This window comes from Clarias gariepinus, chromosome 1 (assembly GCF_024256425.1).
Source record: "Clarias gariepinus isolate MV-2021 ecotype Netherlands chromosome 1, CGAR_prim_01v2, whole genome shotgun sequence".
Taxonomy (NCBI): domain Eukaryota; kingdom Metazoa; phylum Chordata; class Actinopteri; order Siluriformes; family Clariidae; genus Clarias; species Clarias gariepinus.
Window position 1 is genome coordinate 36,466,235 of NC_071100.1, and position 16,423 is coordinate 36,482,657.

The 16,423-nt window shown below is 37.9% G+C and overlaps 1 protein-coding gene across 2 annotated transcripts; it reads right to left on the bottom strand.

Moving 5' to 3' along the window:
- Positions 1–473: 473 nt before the first annotated feature.
- LOC128505379 (cytochrome P450 7A1) lies at positions 474–15,933 on the bottom strand. 2 transcript variants are annotated; one of them, XM_053476709.1, is made up of 6 exons: positions 15,774–15,933; positions 6,460–6,697; positions 5,447–6,039; positions 5,242–5,357; positions 1,820–1,998; positions 474–1,656 (listed from the first exon to the last, which is right to left on the bottom strand). In XM_053476709.1, exons 1-6 carry the CDS (start codon positions 15,851–15,853, stop codon positions 1,315–1,317), a joined length of 1,548 nt encoding a protein of 515 aa, XP_053332684.1. In that variant the 5' UTR covers positions 15,854–15,933; the 3' UTR covers positions 474–1,314. The 2 variants fall into 2 exon arrangements, with proteins under 2 accessions (XP_053332684.1, XP_053332119.1); XM_053476144.1 differs by lacking the exon at positions 15,774–15,933 and adding an exon at positions 7,479–7,617.
- Between the last annotated feature and the right edge of the window lie 490 nt (positions 15,934–16,423).

The following is a 16,423-nucleotide window of genomic DNA, read 5'->3' on the forward strand; positions in this document are numbered from 1 at the left end:
GTGGGCTGAATACAAATGCGTGCCACATTTCCAGATTTCTTTTTCCTTTTCCTTTATAATTATTGTATGTACTGTACTACGATGTGTTGGTCTGTCACATAAAATTCCTAAAAAATACATTTACATTTGTAGTTGTAACGTGACAAAATGTGGAATAGTTCAAGGGGAATAAATACATTTCCAATGCACTGTACATTTTCCTGAACAATAGTGGCATGCCTCTGCTGCAGGAACTACAGTACTGTCACCTGGTCGTCATATTTGTTTTTTTTACCAGGAATCTGTAAATAATCTTTCGCTAAAGAAAATTTTTATATTTAACATATGCATAACTAATTTCCAATTTGGTATTAACATGGATTTACTCCAAAAACCGGCACACAAATAATTCTGTGCATGAATGTGTTTATTTATTTCCATTATATATATATATATATATATATATATATATATATATATATATATATACAGTAATACACATTTAAAATACAATAAAAAATAAGAAAAAAAAAAAACATTTGAATTTAAAAAAAGGTAGTAGAAGTAGTACTACGGCACCTCAAATTGTTAAAGTATGGACTCTGGTTTACAACAATAAAAATCTTTTTTACATTTAACCAACAGACAAATATATAGTGTTTCAATGCAACTTGTCCTTTACAGACACTTTATTGTGCACATTTACTTTGAAAACTGATATGTAAAGCAGTAAATCAATAAAAGGCATTTCTAAATAAAATACAGTAAAAATAAAATTTCATACAGTATGAAAGCTGACAAACACCCAACTACACATTTATACAATATCAAACAAGCTGCAATTCAAATTACACTCAGTAAACTATTTATTAAGTACACCTACTCTATCTGTTCCTAATAAACATCATAATTTGCTACTACAGTTCATGATCTGTACCTGAAGAGAAAATGATTAACCTGTAGGAATGTAAAAGGAATGTCAACAAGCCCCTAAGCATATTAGAGACAGTAGTTTGCAAGCAGATACAGTAATGTGTTAACAACCCGAGAGTACGACAGTATTCGACTTTAAAATGTAGTTACTTTGTCTATATACATAAAATGTATTTCTTATGTGTTTTTTTTTCCAATATAGAGGAAAATAACTTAAAAGTACACATCATATTTTTCACATTAAACATGGAGCTACTGTTTCATTTCAAATCCTTCGTGCTTAAGTACAGAGCTAAAGTAATAGTCCTAGCAGCTTACAATACTTTTCAGTGGGTAGATATACCTAATAAAGAGGCCAAAATCTGAACGAATGCTCTTTTGAGTTTCCCTTACATTTTTTGTTTAGCAGTCATCATTAGCACCTCTCTTCTGGGATCTCTCTGAGTTCCTGTTTGCTCTTGCCCTATACCTTATTAATACATCTTGCACAGGTGGCAGGATGCCCAGTCCAGCACGGGTACGGTCTGGCGATAGCGTATCATGAGGCTCAATGATTTCTAAGTCATAGTGCCAGAGTGCCAGCATGAGAAATTGCTTTAATTCGTTCATGGCGAAGAAACGACCCGGACACTTACTGGCACCAGAACCAAATGGGACAAGGTAATGCTTCAGTTGTCTGCCATTTTTAAAGAACTGACTCTGCCTTTGACCTTCCTCATCCAAGAACCGGTCATATTTAAACTCCTGTAATTGCATAAAAATCAGAAATAAAAAAAATGATTATGAGCACCTTTTCAGTTGTGAAGAAAAGTAACAACAGCTGTACTGAAATGATTGAAATGTACATGTACAATATACATAAGGGTTCATCTATATACATATATTTACGAGTATTCAAAGTATTTACCAGTGGGTTTGGGTAGATGTCCGGGTCTAGGTGTATCAGTCGAGGGTAGAGAGCGATGTAATCTCCTTTCCTAATAGCTGCCTCTTGACCTGAGTCCAGTGTCAGAATGAAGTCATCGCTTGCAACTCGGATCATAATGGAAGCACTTGATAGACGTAGAGCTTCATTGATAATGCTCTCTGCAAAGTAAAACCACACTTATTGATTTAGTCCAAATATGATACTCAAGATTACCTCTAAACACTTTTGAGTCACCATATTATTCATGATATTTTGTCAGCAGGCTGGGTTATATAATGGAGTACTAAAAGCAAAACAAAACATGAATCATGAAAAAAATCCCAGGGTTCAGCATGGGCACTCTGACTGGTCCTCGGTTGCACAGCCTCATGTGCAACAAGCACAAGCTGTGAATGTGCAGACACTTTTCTATCACAGGTGACATAAAAAAATTGTGTTTGTTCAATTTGTGCTACACTACTGTAGGTCTCCTGTGTGATCCGACCAAACATGCTACACTTCGATACTTACGTACAGTACATCAGTTACCCTTAAGTGCCCATAACACCAGTGCTAACCAGAGCATACCTGAAACACCCCTTGTAAGAATCACTCAGATCCTTATACTGAACTATTATTCTAAATCTCATTGTTAAGGAGCCCTGGTGAAAACAGCAGCATTAACAACATACAGTAATACACAATATTATTATTACTACAACAGTGATAACTAATTATACACAAACAAACTGGTGACAGGATCATAGGCACCCAAGGCCCATCTATGCCTGCAGTGACATAAGGCAAGTCACTCTGGACTAATCCCACATGAAAAACCAATGTAGCACAAATAGCAGAAGAAATTTTAAGCTGGGCACAATAGAAATGTGTCAGAGCCCCCAGTACACCACAGCCTGCTGTGTAAGGGGCTCAGCACTTAAGAGAGCCTCCATACTTCCTAGATCCCAATCTGATCATGCACACAAAGGTGCCAAAGGTCTTGTAGTGTCATTTTTCTAAGAGGCTATAAAACTACTCAAATAGCACAAGGAGAACCCAAATATTATGGCAGATCGTTCTATTATGACTAAAATTCTGAACTCAAATGTTGTAAAAATATAAAATGAAACTAAAAAAGCACCAGCACGATGACTAAAACAATAACATTTTAACAAAAAAATGATTACATTTTAACAAGATGTTTTTTTAAATTTACCCAATGTTACTTTCTCTTTCAGTTGAAAGTCCTGAAATTCATTCCAGGCAGCAGGAATGCCTTATATTTTCCCATATTCAGTTTGAGACTTTGAATAAGACAAAAGTTTCAAGATCTCACATAATATTGGAAAACAAAAACCGGGTTTAAAAAAGGGGACAAATAAGGCAGCAACTTTACAATTGCCTTTAAAACAAAAATCACAAAGAATGAGTTCTTACACAACATCCATTGGTAAAACTCAAAGAACTGGAATAAACAGTGTGAATGAAAAAAAGATTATGCCCATGAGGCCCCCAAATCACATAAATCAATTGAACTTTGGACATTGGAAGCTGCTAAATATATTTAACTTTAGACATAGGTTTTTTTGTGGTTAAAAAAACATGAGTTTAAATTAATCAAATAAATGTTCCTTGTAGCCTCCCAAAAGTACACTGAACCGAAACATCAGCAAAAAGTACTTTTTTCTGTAGTAGTCCTTTTGTTTAAAGAAATAATAAATAAAGCTAGACCAACACCCAAACCTTGAGGAACACCATGTGACACATTAACCCTATCAAACACTGAACTAAGTTCAAGGCTAGTAAGATAGCTTTGAAAGCAGCAGACTGCCTGATGAGACAGGCCTGTTTATTAGTCTTTTTTTTTCCACAGTAAAATGGTCTACATTGTCAGATGAATTCCCACAATCAATAAACAACGCTGCACTGTATTGTTTATTATCAAGTGACTCAATGAGATCATTTAGAAGCTTCATGACTGATGTTATTGTGCTTGTTCTGTCCCTTAAACCAGATTGAAAACCTTATAAAATGTCATTTGAGTCTAAAAGCTCCATTAGCTGTTCACTTATTAATAATTCAACAATTTTATCTATGGGTTTGGGCCTGGAGTTATATTTATAATTGAAAGATTTCCTCCTTTTATATAGGGGACCATAAGAGGCAGATCTTAAAAGCAAGTCTTTAAAAGGTTTAGAGTTAAGCTTAGAGTTAACTAATAACTAAAAAGTGGATTTAAGCTGAACCTATTTGTCATGCCATTATGGACATTTTCACCCTTTCCCAAGAAAACCTAGCTCATCTTCTTTTTTTGGATAAGATATGGGCGGCATAAAAAATGTGTGAATGGAATGCCTTATCAACTGCATTACCTGCAGTAGATTTTAAAGCTCCTAAAAAATTTGGCTTTTTATCACAATCTGTGACTGAACACATGAATGATTAATCAGGTCAGTATTTGCTTATTTCTATGGAAAAGGCTAAAAGCTGAGTTATAACAGTTTCTTTGATTTTTTATGTTTTCCATGCAAGCGCTCTGTAAGTGCATTGGAACATTCGTATCATCTACCCTCCTATCTTAAATTTGTTTTTGTTTTTTCATCTTAGCGTGCTCTAGGACTTTATTCAATTCTGCCTACACAAAGTCGGGATGTTGGAACATTTAACTTGTCTTTGAGCTGGGCTGCTGTGTATATACCACATGAATCATAAGACTTAAATAAGGAGCTTTTCAGGACATTAATTTGTCTCTAATTTTACTTTACTGCTGACCTCTATGCAACAAAAAAACTCCAAAGTGATTTTTTTAAAATAATCTAAAAAATAGTACAGGCTTCTACTGCTGTAATGTTAAAAGCCACATTTTAAACTTACTCTATTCATTTCTTACTTCTGTAGAAAAATTGTTATTGTATATGTTTCTTTTTCTGTCATGTAACATACAGAGTAACGTTGGATTTTATGTAACTACATAAATGTAAATAAATAAAGTTTTTTCTTAGATAAGGAATTGCTTTTTCAACACATTTTTGGGGGGTAATCTTGGTGACATATCACAAATGTTCCATTCAGTTCTAATGACCCACTAGGGGTCAAGCAGTCTTAACATAACAGAAAATGAACCAAAACATTGTTATGGGAGGAAGCCCAAAGTGTTGTTGCTCTGCAGCTGATCCCATTAGAAGATACCACAATAAAACAACATCTGAAATGGACATTTTGATTATGATCCAGGGACAGCCTTCCTGATACAACCCTCCCATTTTTTTTTTGTTTATCTGGACTTGGGACCAATGTTAATGGTGTTCGGCAACTCCAGTGGCTAAGAAGCAATCTCAGGCCTTCCACCTGGCAAGCGAAAAAAGCTACTACTGATCCACCAATAATCTGTCCAAGAGAGGATTACGAATAATAAGACCTACCGAGCACAGTCATGGATTCCAGCTGCTCTTTGGACAGGTTGGTTGGTTTGTCGTTTTGGAACTGTGCCAGGATCAAGTCTGCCTCTCTACGTGCTGCAGCAAAAGCTTCTGGATTTCTGAAAAAAAGGAACACAAGGCAAACGCTGTCAAAAATTAATCCAAACAATAACACAAGTAATTATTATACAGGATGGGTGTTTGCTACCTCAGTGTATAATAGATACTCCAAAAAGCAGCAGGGAGCGTGTTGGCCTGTGAAGCCCAGAGCATACAGACGTGTGTGCGTGCTTTCCCCGTCTCGTCCAGGTGCATGTGATCGAAGGCGTCCATCCTGCGCTGGATCAGATCCGAAATGCACATCCTGTGATGAAGCTCGCTGTGCAGCAGTTTCTTAGCTAATGCTTCTCTCGCCCTCCATGCACGCCTACACAGAGCGATAGGCACGCCAGCCGCCATTGCAGGAAAAGCCCCGTCAAACGCCAAGAAATCCTTCTTCACCTTCTGCAAGCATGTACCAACAGCTTCCACTCCTTCTGCCTGAAGAAGATCTGCCTTCTTACCAAAAAGTGTGAGGAAACCAGCCTCAAACATGATGCGTGTAGTCAAGCTCTGTAATCCCTCCTCTTTCCAGTTATCCCCAGGTGGTAAGCAGTTCTGGAACACAGTATGCAGATTGCCTAGCATGTTTTGGCTTAGGTGGTGAAGAGGTTGACCTTGTAACGTGTGTCTGAAGAGCAAGTGCACTTCTCGGTAGCTTTCGCTCAACAGAGGAGATGTAAAATCAGCATGACCAAACACCTGCAAAACAACAAATGATCATATTACTGAGAATGTAAAATGTCTAATATCTAGTGTGTGCACTTGTGGTGCAGGTAATAGAACAAGGGTAACTCAATCAATGTCATATTAGTTTAAAAGCAGAAAATTTGTAAATCCCCAAAGAAACACCATGAGCAAGATACATCTGTCAAATAAGCAAAAAGAAAGGTTGATTTTGACGGCAACACTCCCTGTGCACACCTCAAACCAGGGGGTAGTGTTTCTGCGCACCCCTTATTAGCATTACTAAGAAATACAGTTTGGTAAAAGTTGAGTGGTACAAGAGGTGACATCATTCAAGGTTATAATTAACTTGCAAAGGAGTTCTTTTTAAATTCGTCACTGCTCATGAATCTCTTTTCAAATCTACAATGCACCTTCATAGTATGTGTGCCTCACCTGCTGAGAGAAATTCATGGCGAATTTGTGAAAGTCAAGGTTTTTCCCTTGACGCATCACCACGGGAAAGGAGAATGGATCGGTGATGAAGGTAAAATGCTTCCACGCAAGCTGGCATGTAAAGATGTCTCCATACTTTCGTTGAGCTGCTTGCAGAAAGCCTAGGGGGTTTTTACCATAGTCTAGGATCACTCCTAAAAAAGGCCAACCTTTAACCAGTGGAGGTTCATTCACTCGCCTGCGAACAGAAATACATTTCTGATTTTAATCAACGAGAACAACAATGTGGAAAATAATGTGTGTGTAGTTATACGATATAGCGCTACATATCCTATAAATAATACATTACTGTAATATTATACAAGAAAACAGAAAGCAAACGTTCTGAGTAAGACGACCAGCTTCCACTGAGCGAATTTCCCACAAGTAATGGAATCCAGATGTTTGTAGAATTTAAACAGCTGTAATTGATACTTAGTCATCTCTTTTGCCAGAAGTAATAAAGATTACAAGAACTTTGAATACATTCCATATTCCCAAATAATCCCCATTGGACTACAATCAAAATTACCATCCGGTTTCCCAGGAAGAAGTGTGTGAAGTGGAAATCCACATATTGAGTTTTTAGATATGATTTCTTATTTAAATATTTGCATAACCAGCTTAAATACAGATCCTTAATTCTAAGAATATTTCTTAAAACCAAGGAGTCAGTGTGACAGATTGTCATCCCCCTAATGAAACAGATTACATATTGTAGGGAGTCCCATAAGTGCCTGAATGCATAACATTCCTTCTCTCCCCAACTCACATTCTCCAGCACATGTTCAAGATCAGATTCATTAAGTGATATTACACATAATACACTTGAACCTGGATATATTGGTAGGCAAACAGATCATTAAAAAAATGTTAGAATTATTATTTTTTATTTTTATTATTGTTTTTTTTTTTTTTTTACAATTTTTAGCTTTCTCCTTCTCTTTTTTCATGTCTGAAAGGTGTCCTGAAGAACATACCTTGTCCTATATCCATAAGCTGTCATTAACAAGAACAACACACCAATGACGAGGAAGGCAACAAGAATCCATGTAGCCATGCTTAAGCTCCGTGCGTTTACTCCCACTTTCTCTTCCTTGTTTGCTGCTTTTTCTTCTGTCCCATCTGGCTCCTTTTAACCCTCTACAAGCCCCTCCTGCTCACTGTGGGAGGGGCATTATTGCATCCTGTGTGCTGCCTCTGGTTCAGCTCAAATGAACCACCCTTTTGTATAAAAGGTTCCTTATCTCTTTAAGTCAGAGTGGAAGCTATGCTCCTTGTTCTTAAAGAAACAGTATTATAAACAATTGAAATGAAGCCAGACCATGTGGACTGACAGATAAAGAAAAGGGTAGACCATGTGGATGTCTCTTATTATGGGGAGACTACACTGGGTCCCACTCTTGTCAGCCAACAGCAGGAGCCTGAGGTTTCAGTGAGCACAGAATCAACCTAAGTGGGCAGCTAAATAAATATATTCCAGGACTGGAATAAAACCTAGAACCAAACTCATAATCTCTGGGTGATAATGGGGAAAGCAAGTCTTTTGTGCCATTTGGAATTTTTTTTGCATCATTCTAAGAAAACTCTAGAGGTTTTATATGCAATAAAATCCCAGAAGACCAGCAATTACAGAAATATTCAATCAAACCTGTTTTGTACCAACAATCATACCATATTTAAGATCACTATAACCACACACCCATATTCATGGCTGATATAAAGATATGAACCTTATCCAAAGCTCTTGTTCTGTATCTGCATAATTTCATTCACTGATGCAGGTGATTGGCTGAACAAATAACAGATTGACAGCAAAATGAGATAAATCTGTTTTTACTTATGTTTTTACTAAACTCATAGAGAATATTTTGTACTGATGTTCTTTGAGTCACAAGGTGTTAATAAGTTTAGATGTCAAATATTTTTATCAGAATTGTTACCTTTATGTGAATTTTGTGTGATTTTTCAACACTATCTCCCAGAGTTTTGGCACAATGGATAAATCAACTCGCAGATGTGTTTGTGGTTATTTAACTATGCAGTTTAATATTAATAGCACATTAAATTTATTTAAAAAATACAGCAAACTCATGCGTTTATTGTGATTTTTGAGTCAAAACTAAAAAAAAATTTACTGGATTTTTCAAAGAAAAATTTGAGTTTAATACATTATTTAAAAAAAAAACTTCAGTTCATGACATCATCAGCCTCCTCTACCAGTTTTACTTCAGTACTTGATGAAAGTGCATTATTACAGTATATTACAGGAATGTGCAGTTTAATATTTATACATCAAACATGCATCAACCGATCACATGTCTGTTAGGTTACAACATCACAAGGGTAAAAGACAGAACCAGACAAAGTGAATAGAGCAGCTTCTCACACACCATGCATGTACCTAAAGTCTCTTGTCCAAAAGTCTCTTGTGTGTCCTAGAAGTGCCTCTGCTTTATTTTCTTTTGAAAATATTACAATAAGTGCACCGTGGTTCCAAAATGCAGCAAAACCAGCATGTTACCAGCCACAGCAGGTAGGTCATTTTTACTGGTAATATTTACTGATGTGAACAGATTGCCCAGTGGAGTTTGCATATTCTCTCTGTGCTTGGTGGGTTTTACTGGGTACTCCGGTTTTCTCCCACAGTCCAAAAACCAGCAGGTTAGGCTAATTGGTGTTCACAAATTTGACCGTAGTTTGTGAAAGAGTGTGTGAGTGAGTGTATGTGTGTGCCCTGCGATGGATTGGCACCCTGTCCAGGTTGTAGCCTGCCTTGTGCCCTAAGGCTCTTGGGATAGGCTTCAGGTCCCCCGTGACCCTGAATACAGGATAAAGCGGTATAGACGATGAGTGAGTGAATAAGATGAGTAAACAGATAGATGTTCCATTACAACAGTTACATCGCATACTGTAATGTTGAAGGTAAACTAAATGAACATGTCTGGGTTTGTTTTCAGGTCCCTCATAATTAATGATGTGGTCAGGCTATGGTATTTAATTTTCTTCCCATATTTTTTCAGCATTGCAATCCTTCTGTTATATGTAATTATTTGTAATTCTCTAAATATAAAGGGTTTGTGCCAAAGCTGTGATGTACTGTTTGCCCCGGTGCAGGCAGGGGCATGTGTTGATGTGTCACTACATGTAATGCGTCATGGAGTGTTGGGTGTTGCAAAAAACAAAACGCAACTTTCTTGCACACACACACACACACACCCACACACACACACTGTATGTGAATGTGTAATCTGATATCTCACTTTATGAATCACTGATTTGAAGATCTGATTATTCTGAAATAATGGGGAACCACTACAATTAAATAATTAACAGTTATTTCCAACCAGGTAATCTATTTGGAAGAGAGTTTGCTGTGAGTAGGGATATACTGTAGAGCACAACAGCACTGTCATGTTTACCTACAAGTATCACGTCACGTAACAGGTGTCTGAACAATCATTGATTACAGTAACTGTGGGTCACCAGCATGGGTAGAAGTCGGTACAGTCTGCAGTACTGGAAAGAGCGGAGAGCAGCTGCTTGCAACAACGAACATTCAAAACCAGAAGCAATTTCAGCAAGAAAATACATCTGAAATGTCATTTTAAATAACACTTTTTCTTATAGTTTTTCTCGATTGCTAAAACACTATAACCATCTTCTGAACTAAAATTTCAAAACCATAATACTATTTTTCAAAAAGCACACCCATTTCCGGAACTATAAACACTATTCCCCTGCTTTAACACATGAGTAAGATTTGGTGAACTGTTTTTTCAGTGCTTACACCATGTGGTCATTTAGAAAGCACTAGCATTCAATAATGTTAACTTAAGTCAGCACAGCTTGAGCTCAATTAGCAAACAAATAACCAAGTGGAAACACTAGGATTTAAAATTTAACACACACCAATCAGAAACTTTGATGGATAGATAAAAGGGCCAAAGTCAGATCATTCAGGTTTGAAACAATAGATTAACAGTTTGTTTCTGAATGCTTAAACCCTAACTGTGATTCTTATAGCTCAATTTCTAAAACTATTAATACTTATAGCGAAAGCACTCACTGAGTTTGCAAAACTAAAAGCACAAACACTGCTTTGCACTCAGTTTGCAATTCTGTAACACACACTTTGCAAAACTGTAGGTACAATCCACTGCACAGCACTCTTTTAGCGGAACTATAAACACAACTCACTGCTTAACTCTCAATTTCCAAATGATCAACACACTCCTAGCAAAACTGTACACATTTATGGCTATTATTTACACTATTTTGCCAACTGTCTGGCACACTGTCACGTGTGAAAACTGTTTAAATAATTAGTTCACTTTGCAATCAGTCTAAGCACTATAAATAAGCTACAGGTAAGTTGTCCATGTGGAGTACAATGGAGGGAGCAGGAAGAGTGAGAAGAGTGAGAATTAGAGGAGGCTGAGACAGAGGACGTGGAGGTGAAGAAGTAGGAGGAAGAGGACGGCAAGGAGGTAAAGTTAGAGGAAGAGGACAAGGAGGAGCAACAGTAAGACGAGGAAGGGGAAGAGGAAGGGGAAGAAGAGTAAGAAATAGAATTACTGATGACATCAGAGCTACATTAGTGGACCATAGAATCAACCATGGAATGACCCTGAGGGAAGCTGACAAACGGGTTCAGCCTAACTTGAGCCGCTACACTGTAGCAAGCATCATAAGGACATTTCGAAATGAGAATCAGTTAGTACAGTCACTTTGCACTTAAATTTGTAGCACTGCCATATTCTTACCTCACTAAGACAAGGAGACGTGGCAGGAAAATTATTGGACACTGTGCCACAATCAATGTCCCAGAACAATGTAGTGGTAACATAACTATGTGTGCAGCTATAAGTTAAAATGGTGTTGTTCACCATCATGCATTGGACTAGAGGACATTGCATGTGATGTACAGTAGATGAAATTTTGTGGCCGGAACCAGAGAGAGGACATGATGTAAACTAATTTCTTTTTTTTCCTCAGTGTATATATACTATTTTGTTTTGACTTGGAAAAAAACACTTGTGTTTGTTTTGATGTGTGTAAATAAACACCAGTACTTGAAGTTTGAATCCCTCTATGTTTACAGAACTATGATAAAAGTATGACCTCAAACTGACATAGCCTACCTTGTGCACAGAGAAAGCAAAAGCCAGATGTGTTTTTTATTCATACCATCAGTGTGTAGTTGGTGCATTGTGCGCCTATTAATGTGATGGCTTGTGTTAACTGTTTGATACGAAAATACAATTTTTATGAAGGTTTGAAGAGTTAAGCAAGGTTTATTAGCTTTTGCAAGAAAACCACAGTGTTTTGCTGATTTGGTGAAGGGTTTTCTTATTTGTGTGTAGAGTTTTGCAAAAATAGTCAATAGTTACAAAAAATGTGCTTAAGCCATCAGAAACTGTAAGAGATACAAAGGAAGAGGTCAAGAAGGAGGGAGAGGAGATCGAGAACGAGGATGAGGTGAAGGAAGAGGGAGAAAAAAAGGAGGAAGAAGAGGAGGTCGAGGATGACGGTGACAAGGAAAGGGGAAAGCAAGGGCAAGGGGACAAGCGGTCTCAGATGAAATTCGAGCCACTTTAGTTGACCATGTCCTTGTCCATGGTATGACTATGAGAGGACTGGGCAATGAGTACAGACAAATTTGAGTCGCTTCAATGTTGCCTCCATCATCAGAACCTTTAGGGAGAAAAACAGGCAGGTGTACTTGCAGTAAGACTGCTATGTACGGTAACTTTTGAGTTACTAAACTCAAGTTTCTTGAGGTTCAGTATTTTTCCATTTTTTTCCTGTAAAAAGGATGTGTGACAGTTACAGTAATGCAGTGGTTCTCAAAGTGTGGGGCGCGCCCCACTAGTGGGGAATACAGACATGACAGGTGGGGCATGTTAATTGCAGAGAAACAATATATAAGGAAACATTCGGTATTAGATATGTAATTTCATTGATTCCAATGTGTAAGCTGATGTTTCTGGATTTTTGTTAAAAATTAATATTTTATCAAGCAGTACTAGTCTGGCATTTCTAGTTTCCAGTGTGGCAACAAAGTTGCTTTTTGATCCTTCAGGCGCTGAACAAAAGGGAAGATTAATATCCTTCTACGCTTTTTGTTGGTGTGCTGCATTTTGCGATGATCCATAAATCACTTGTTGCGCCGTAGAGGATAATGGTGTTTATGCTTTTAAACATGTATAATTTAAGGTGGATGTAGCTTAAAGACAATGCAGAAAGATCTTATTGGTTTAGAAATTGAGTTTTCAATAAATAGTAAACTTGGCCGATTTCGTTATCATTTTGTTGACAAGTGGGGCTTGAAAATTAGCCCACCCCCTTAAGTGGGGAATGACAGAAAATGTTTGAGAACCTCTGCAGTAATGAGTGCTTCTATTTTTGTAGGACACAGAGCCGACCACCTGGTGGAGGCAGGTTAAGTCTTTTGTCGGAGGAGAAAGAGAGGCAGCTTGTAAACATAAATGCCATCAGCCTCTCCACAATTGACCGCATCCTCCGAAAAAAAAAAAAAAAATTCCGGATGAAACAGGCATTCCCTTTTGAACGAAACTCAGAGTGAAAACCCAATGAGTGGAATATGTTCAGGTATGAGTTTTGATATTGTATGAAAAAGGGCTTATTATTATATAGAAAGTATTATTGTGATATTGTATGAAGAAGGGCTATTGTAAATGTCCCTGGTCAGCGTGGAGAGAATGTCACTACAGTATGTGCGCAGCCATTAGCCAACGAGGGGCACTGCACCACAATGCCATTTTAAGACCCTATAACACTATGCTTCTCCTTGCTTTTCTTGATTATGTAAGACAACACATGTTCCAGCTGGACTACAGAGAACCAGCACAACCAGAGCAGCCTCACTACGTTGTTGTTTGGGATAACGTCAGCTTCCATCGCGCTGCTCTGGTTTGCACGATGGAACTGGCATGACTGGTTTACCAATAACCCAAGGTTTTCTAACATCGTTCTGCCTGCATACAGTACTCTCCCTTTCTAAACCAGATAGAGGAGTTATTTTCGGCATGGCGGTGGAAAGTGTACGTCAGAGAACCTTATGTCCGTGTTCACCACCTCCAGGCCATGAAAGAAGCCTGCCTAGACATATCAATAGATGCATGCCAGGGGTGGATCAGGCATGCAAGAGGATTTTACTGTATATACATTGGTTGCATCTTTTGTGTTTATCATGTGAAAAGGTTTTTAAGGTGAAGAACCACAAGCAACATAACTTGCCAGTTTTGGAAATATTGTTTTTAATTTATTGCACCAATGTGTAAGACTATGTTGTAGTGTGTGTTTTTGAGGCCTTGTGTGTGATGCCTGTAGGCAAAGTCTGGTTTTTCACCAAGAGTCAATGGTTTTGAGTGTAGAGCTTTATTTTGATCTGAAAATACGATGTTTGGAAAATTGGGTGAGGCGTTATTCATTTGTGTTCACTGTTTTGAGAATACGAGGCATAAATTCAAGAAATGTGTTTAAGCAATCGAGAAAAACTGTAATAATTACTCCGAAGTCATTCTTAATTGCCTCTGAAATATCTACAGTATGTAGTTCGGTTCACGGCTAACACATGCTACAAAGCTAACAAGCTTCTTACACAAGACTGAATCCCAAATCCCTCACTAACCCCTGATTAATGGCACCACTTGGGGGTCTGCAGCCTATCACACTGAACTAAAGGAACAAGGTAAGGTACACCCTGGATGAGGTGCCAACCTATTGTGGGGAACAAGCACTCACACACCCAATCATACACTGTGGGAAATCTGGAAACTGTGGAAGGAAACCAGAGTATGCAGAGGAAACCCAAGAAACATGGGGAAAACATGTACTGTAGGGAAGGATCAAACCCCCAACCCTGGAGATGCGAAGTGACTGCTGGCCACTAAGCCCTGTATAAAGTCATTTAAAAAATGACTTTATACAGGGAAAAACATGCATGAAAACATTGTAAACAGGCAAAACCTGTATCCAAATACATATACTACTATATCTGGAGTTCCCCCTGTTGCAGCTACAGTATAACAGCTTCCTCTCTTCTTGGAAGGCTGTCCACAAGATTTTGAAGTGTTTTTTGGGAAATTCGTGTGCATTCACTCTGTAAAACATTTATGAGGTCAGGCACTGATGTTGGACCAAAAGGCCTGGCTCGCAATCTCCGTTCCAGTTCATCCCAAAGGTGCTCGATGAAGTTAAGGATAGGGATAGTCAAATTACTCTACACTGAACTCATGAAAGCATGTCTATATACTCCTGGCTTTGTGCACAGTTGTGTTGGAATAGAAAAGGGCCTTCCCCAAACTGTTGCAACAAACTTGGAAGCAAAGCATTGTCCATGATGTCTTGGTATGCTGAAGGCTTAACATTGCCCTTCACTGGGGATCAGGGGACTGACTGAAACACCTGTATTCAATAATTAACAGGTTCGTCCAAATACTTTTGTCCATTTTAGTGTACATGAAATGAAACAGTGCAAATATAAAAGAAAAGTTAATTGCAGCAAAAGCCAACATGAAAGCTTGAAAATTTTGTCATCAGTAAGTGTCATGTATTTCAGACTTTAGTTCATTTTTAATACCACCTGTTACACATCAGGCACCCAGATAAGAATACTGATAATATAAAAAAAGATAATACTGAACACCTTTAAGGCTACAGTGATTACAGGATGATCTGTATCCAGATCTACAAAGAAAACGCAAAGTTTGAGGCCGGGTTTTCATTCGGATCAAGCAGAAGCCACACCTGTTTCCAGGTTACATTATTTGATCCTCGCTTTCAATAGACGATATCAGGTTTGGTTTCTTTTTTGGTTGAAATGAAAACCCGTACCTACTTTACATTGTGCTTTCTGGATAAGACATGGACATTCTTTGTGTAACAAAGTACAGTAATTTACAGTCACTCTCAAATTACGCTGACTAATGAATTGTCCTAGGTAAACAGCAATCTAGCACAGTTCCTCTCTACTTCAGTCTTAATACAAATGTCAAACCTGGATTCCTATTAAGCCATAAATACTAGACCTCAGTGGAATACAAACAAAATGAATTAATGAGTAAGGAAAGTATTTTTAACAGGTAATGATAGATCTGCTGTATAAGCACTGCCTCTGTGTCTAATATATAATCTAATGCACCTCCTGATCATCTCATTCCTTTGAAGCTGAATTTTGTTCAGTGCTTCGCAACCCGGTTAAACACACACACACACACACACACACAGGAGCGCGCGCGCGGACTTACCTCGTCCTCGAACCACACACTCTAAACAGCAGGAAACACACACCGACCAGGAGAAAGACAGCGAGAATCCATGTAGCCATGCCTCAACTCTCGCTCTCGAGGTCTCCTCTCTGGTTTCCTCTCTCCCGTTTCTTCCGTCCCAGCTCGCTGTTTTTCTTCACTTCGGGTCAGGTTTGCTACTCAGGCTTGCTGCTAGGTGGCGCTGTATCTCTCAGGAATGCGCTTCTAGAATACTGTCGGCCAAAAAACTGTACTGGTGCTGATTATTTATTTATTTATTTATGTATGTTTTTATGTTATACATATAATACAGATGTGTGTGTTAAAGAATCTACTTCTGAAATTTATGTAACATAGACCAATCTTGCTTCTATAAAAAATTTCAAATTGCAAACTTCAGCCGTTTTGGAGAGACGATTCCCCAATAAAAATAATGTGCCCAATAAAATGGATTTGTTTTTTTGCCTCAAATAATAAATAAAAAAAGCAAATTATTCATATTTATTTATGAGAATTGATACTAAAATTGGTGTGAGCTTCTAGAAGCATAAAGCATTTCAGAAACTTCTAGAAGCAGAAAGCATTGCAGAAACTTCTAAAAGTATGAAGCATTGCAGAAACTTCTAGAAGTATAAAGCATTCCAGAAACT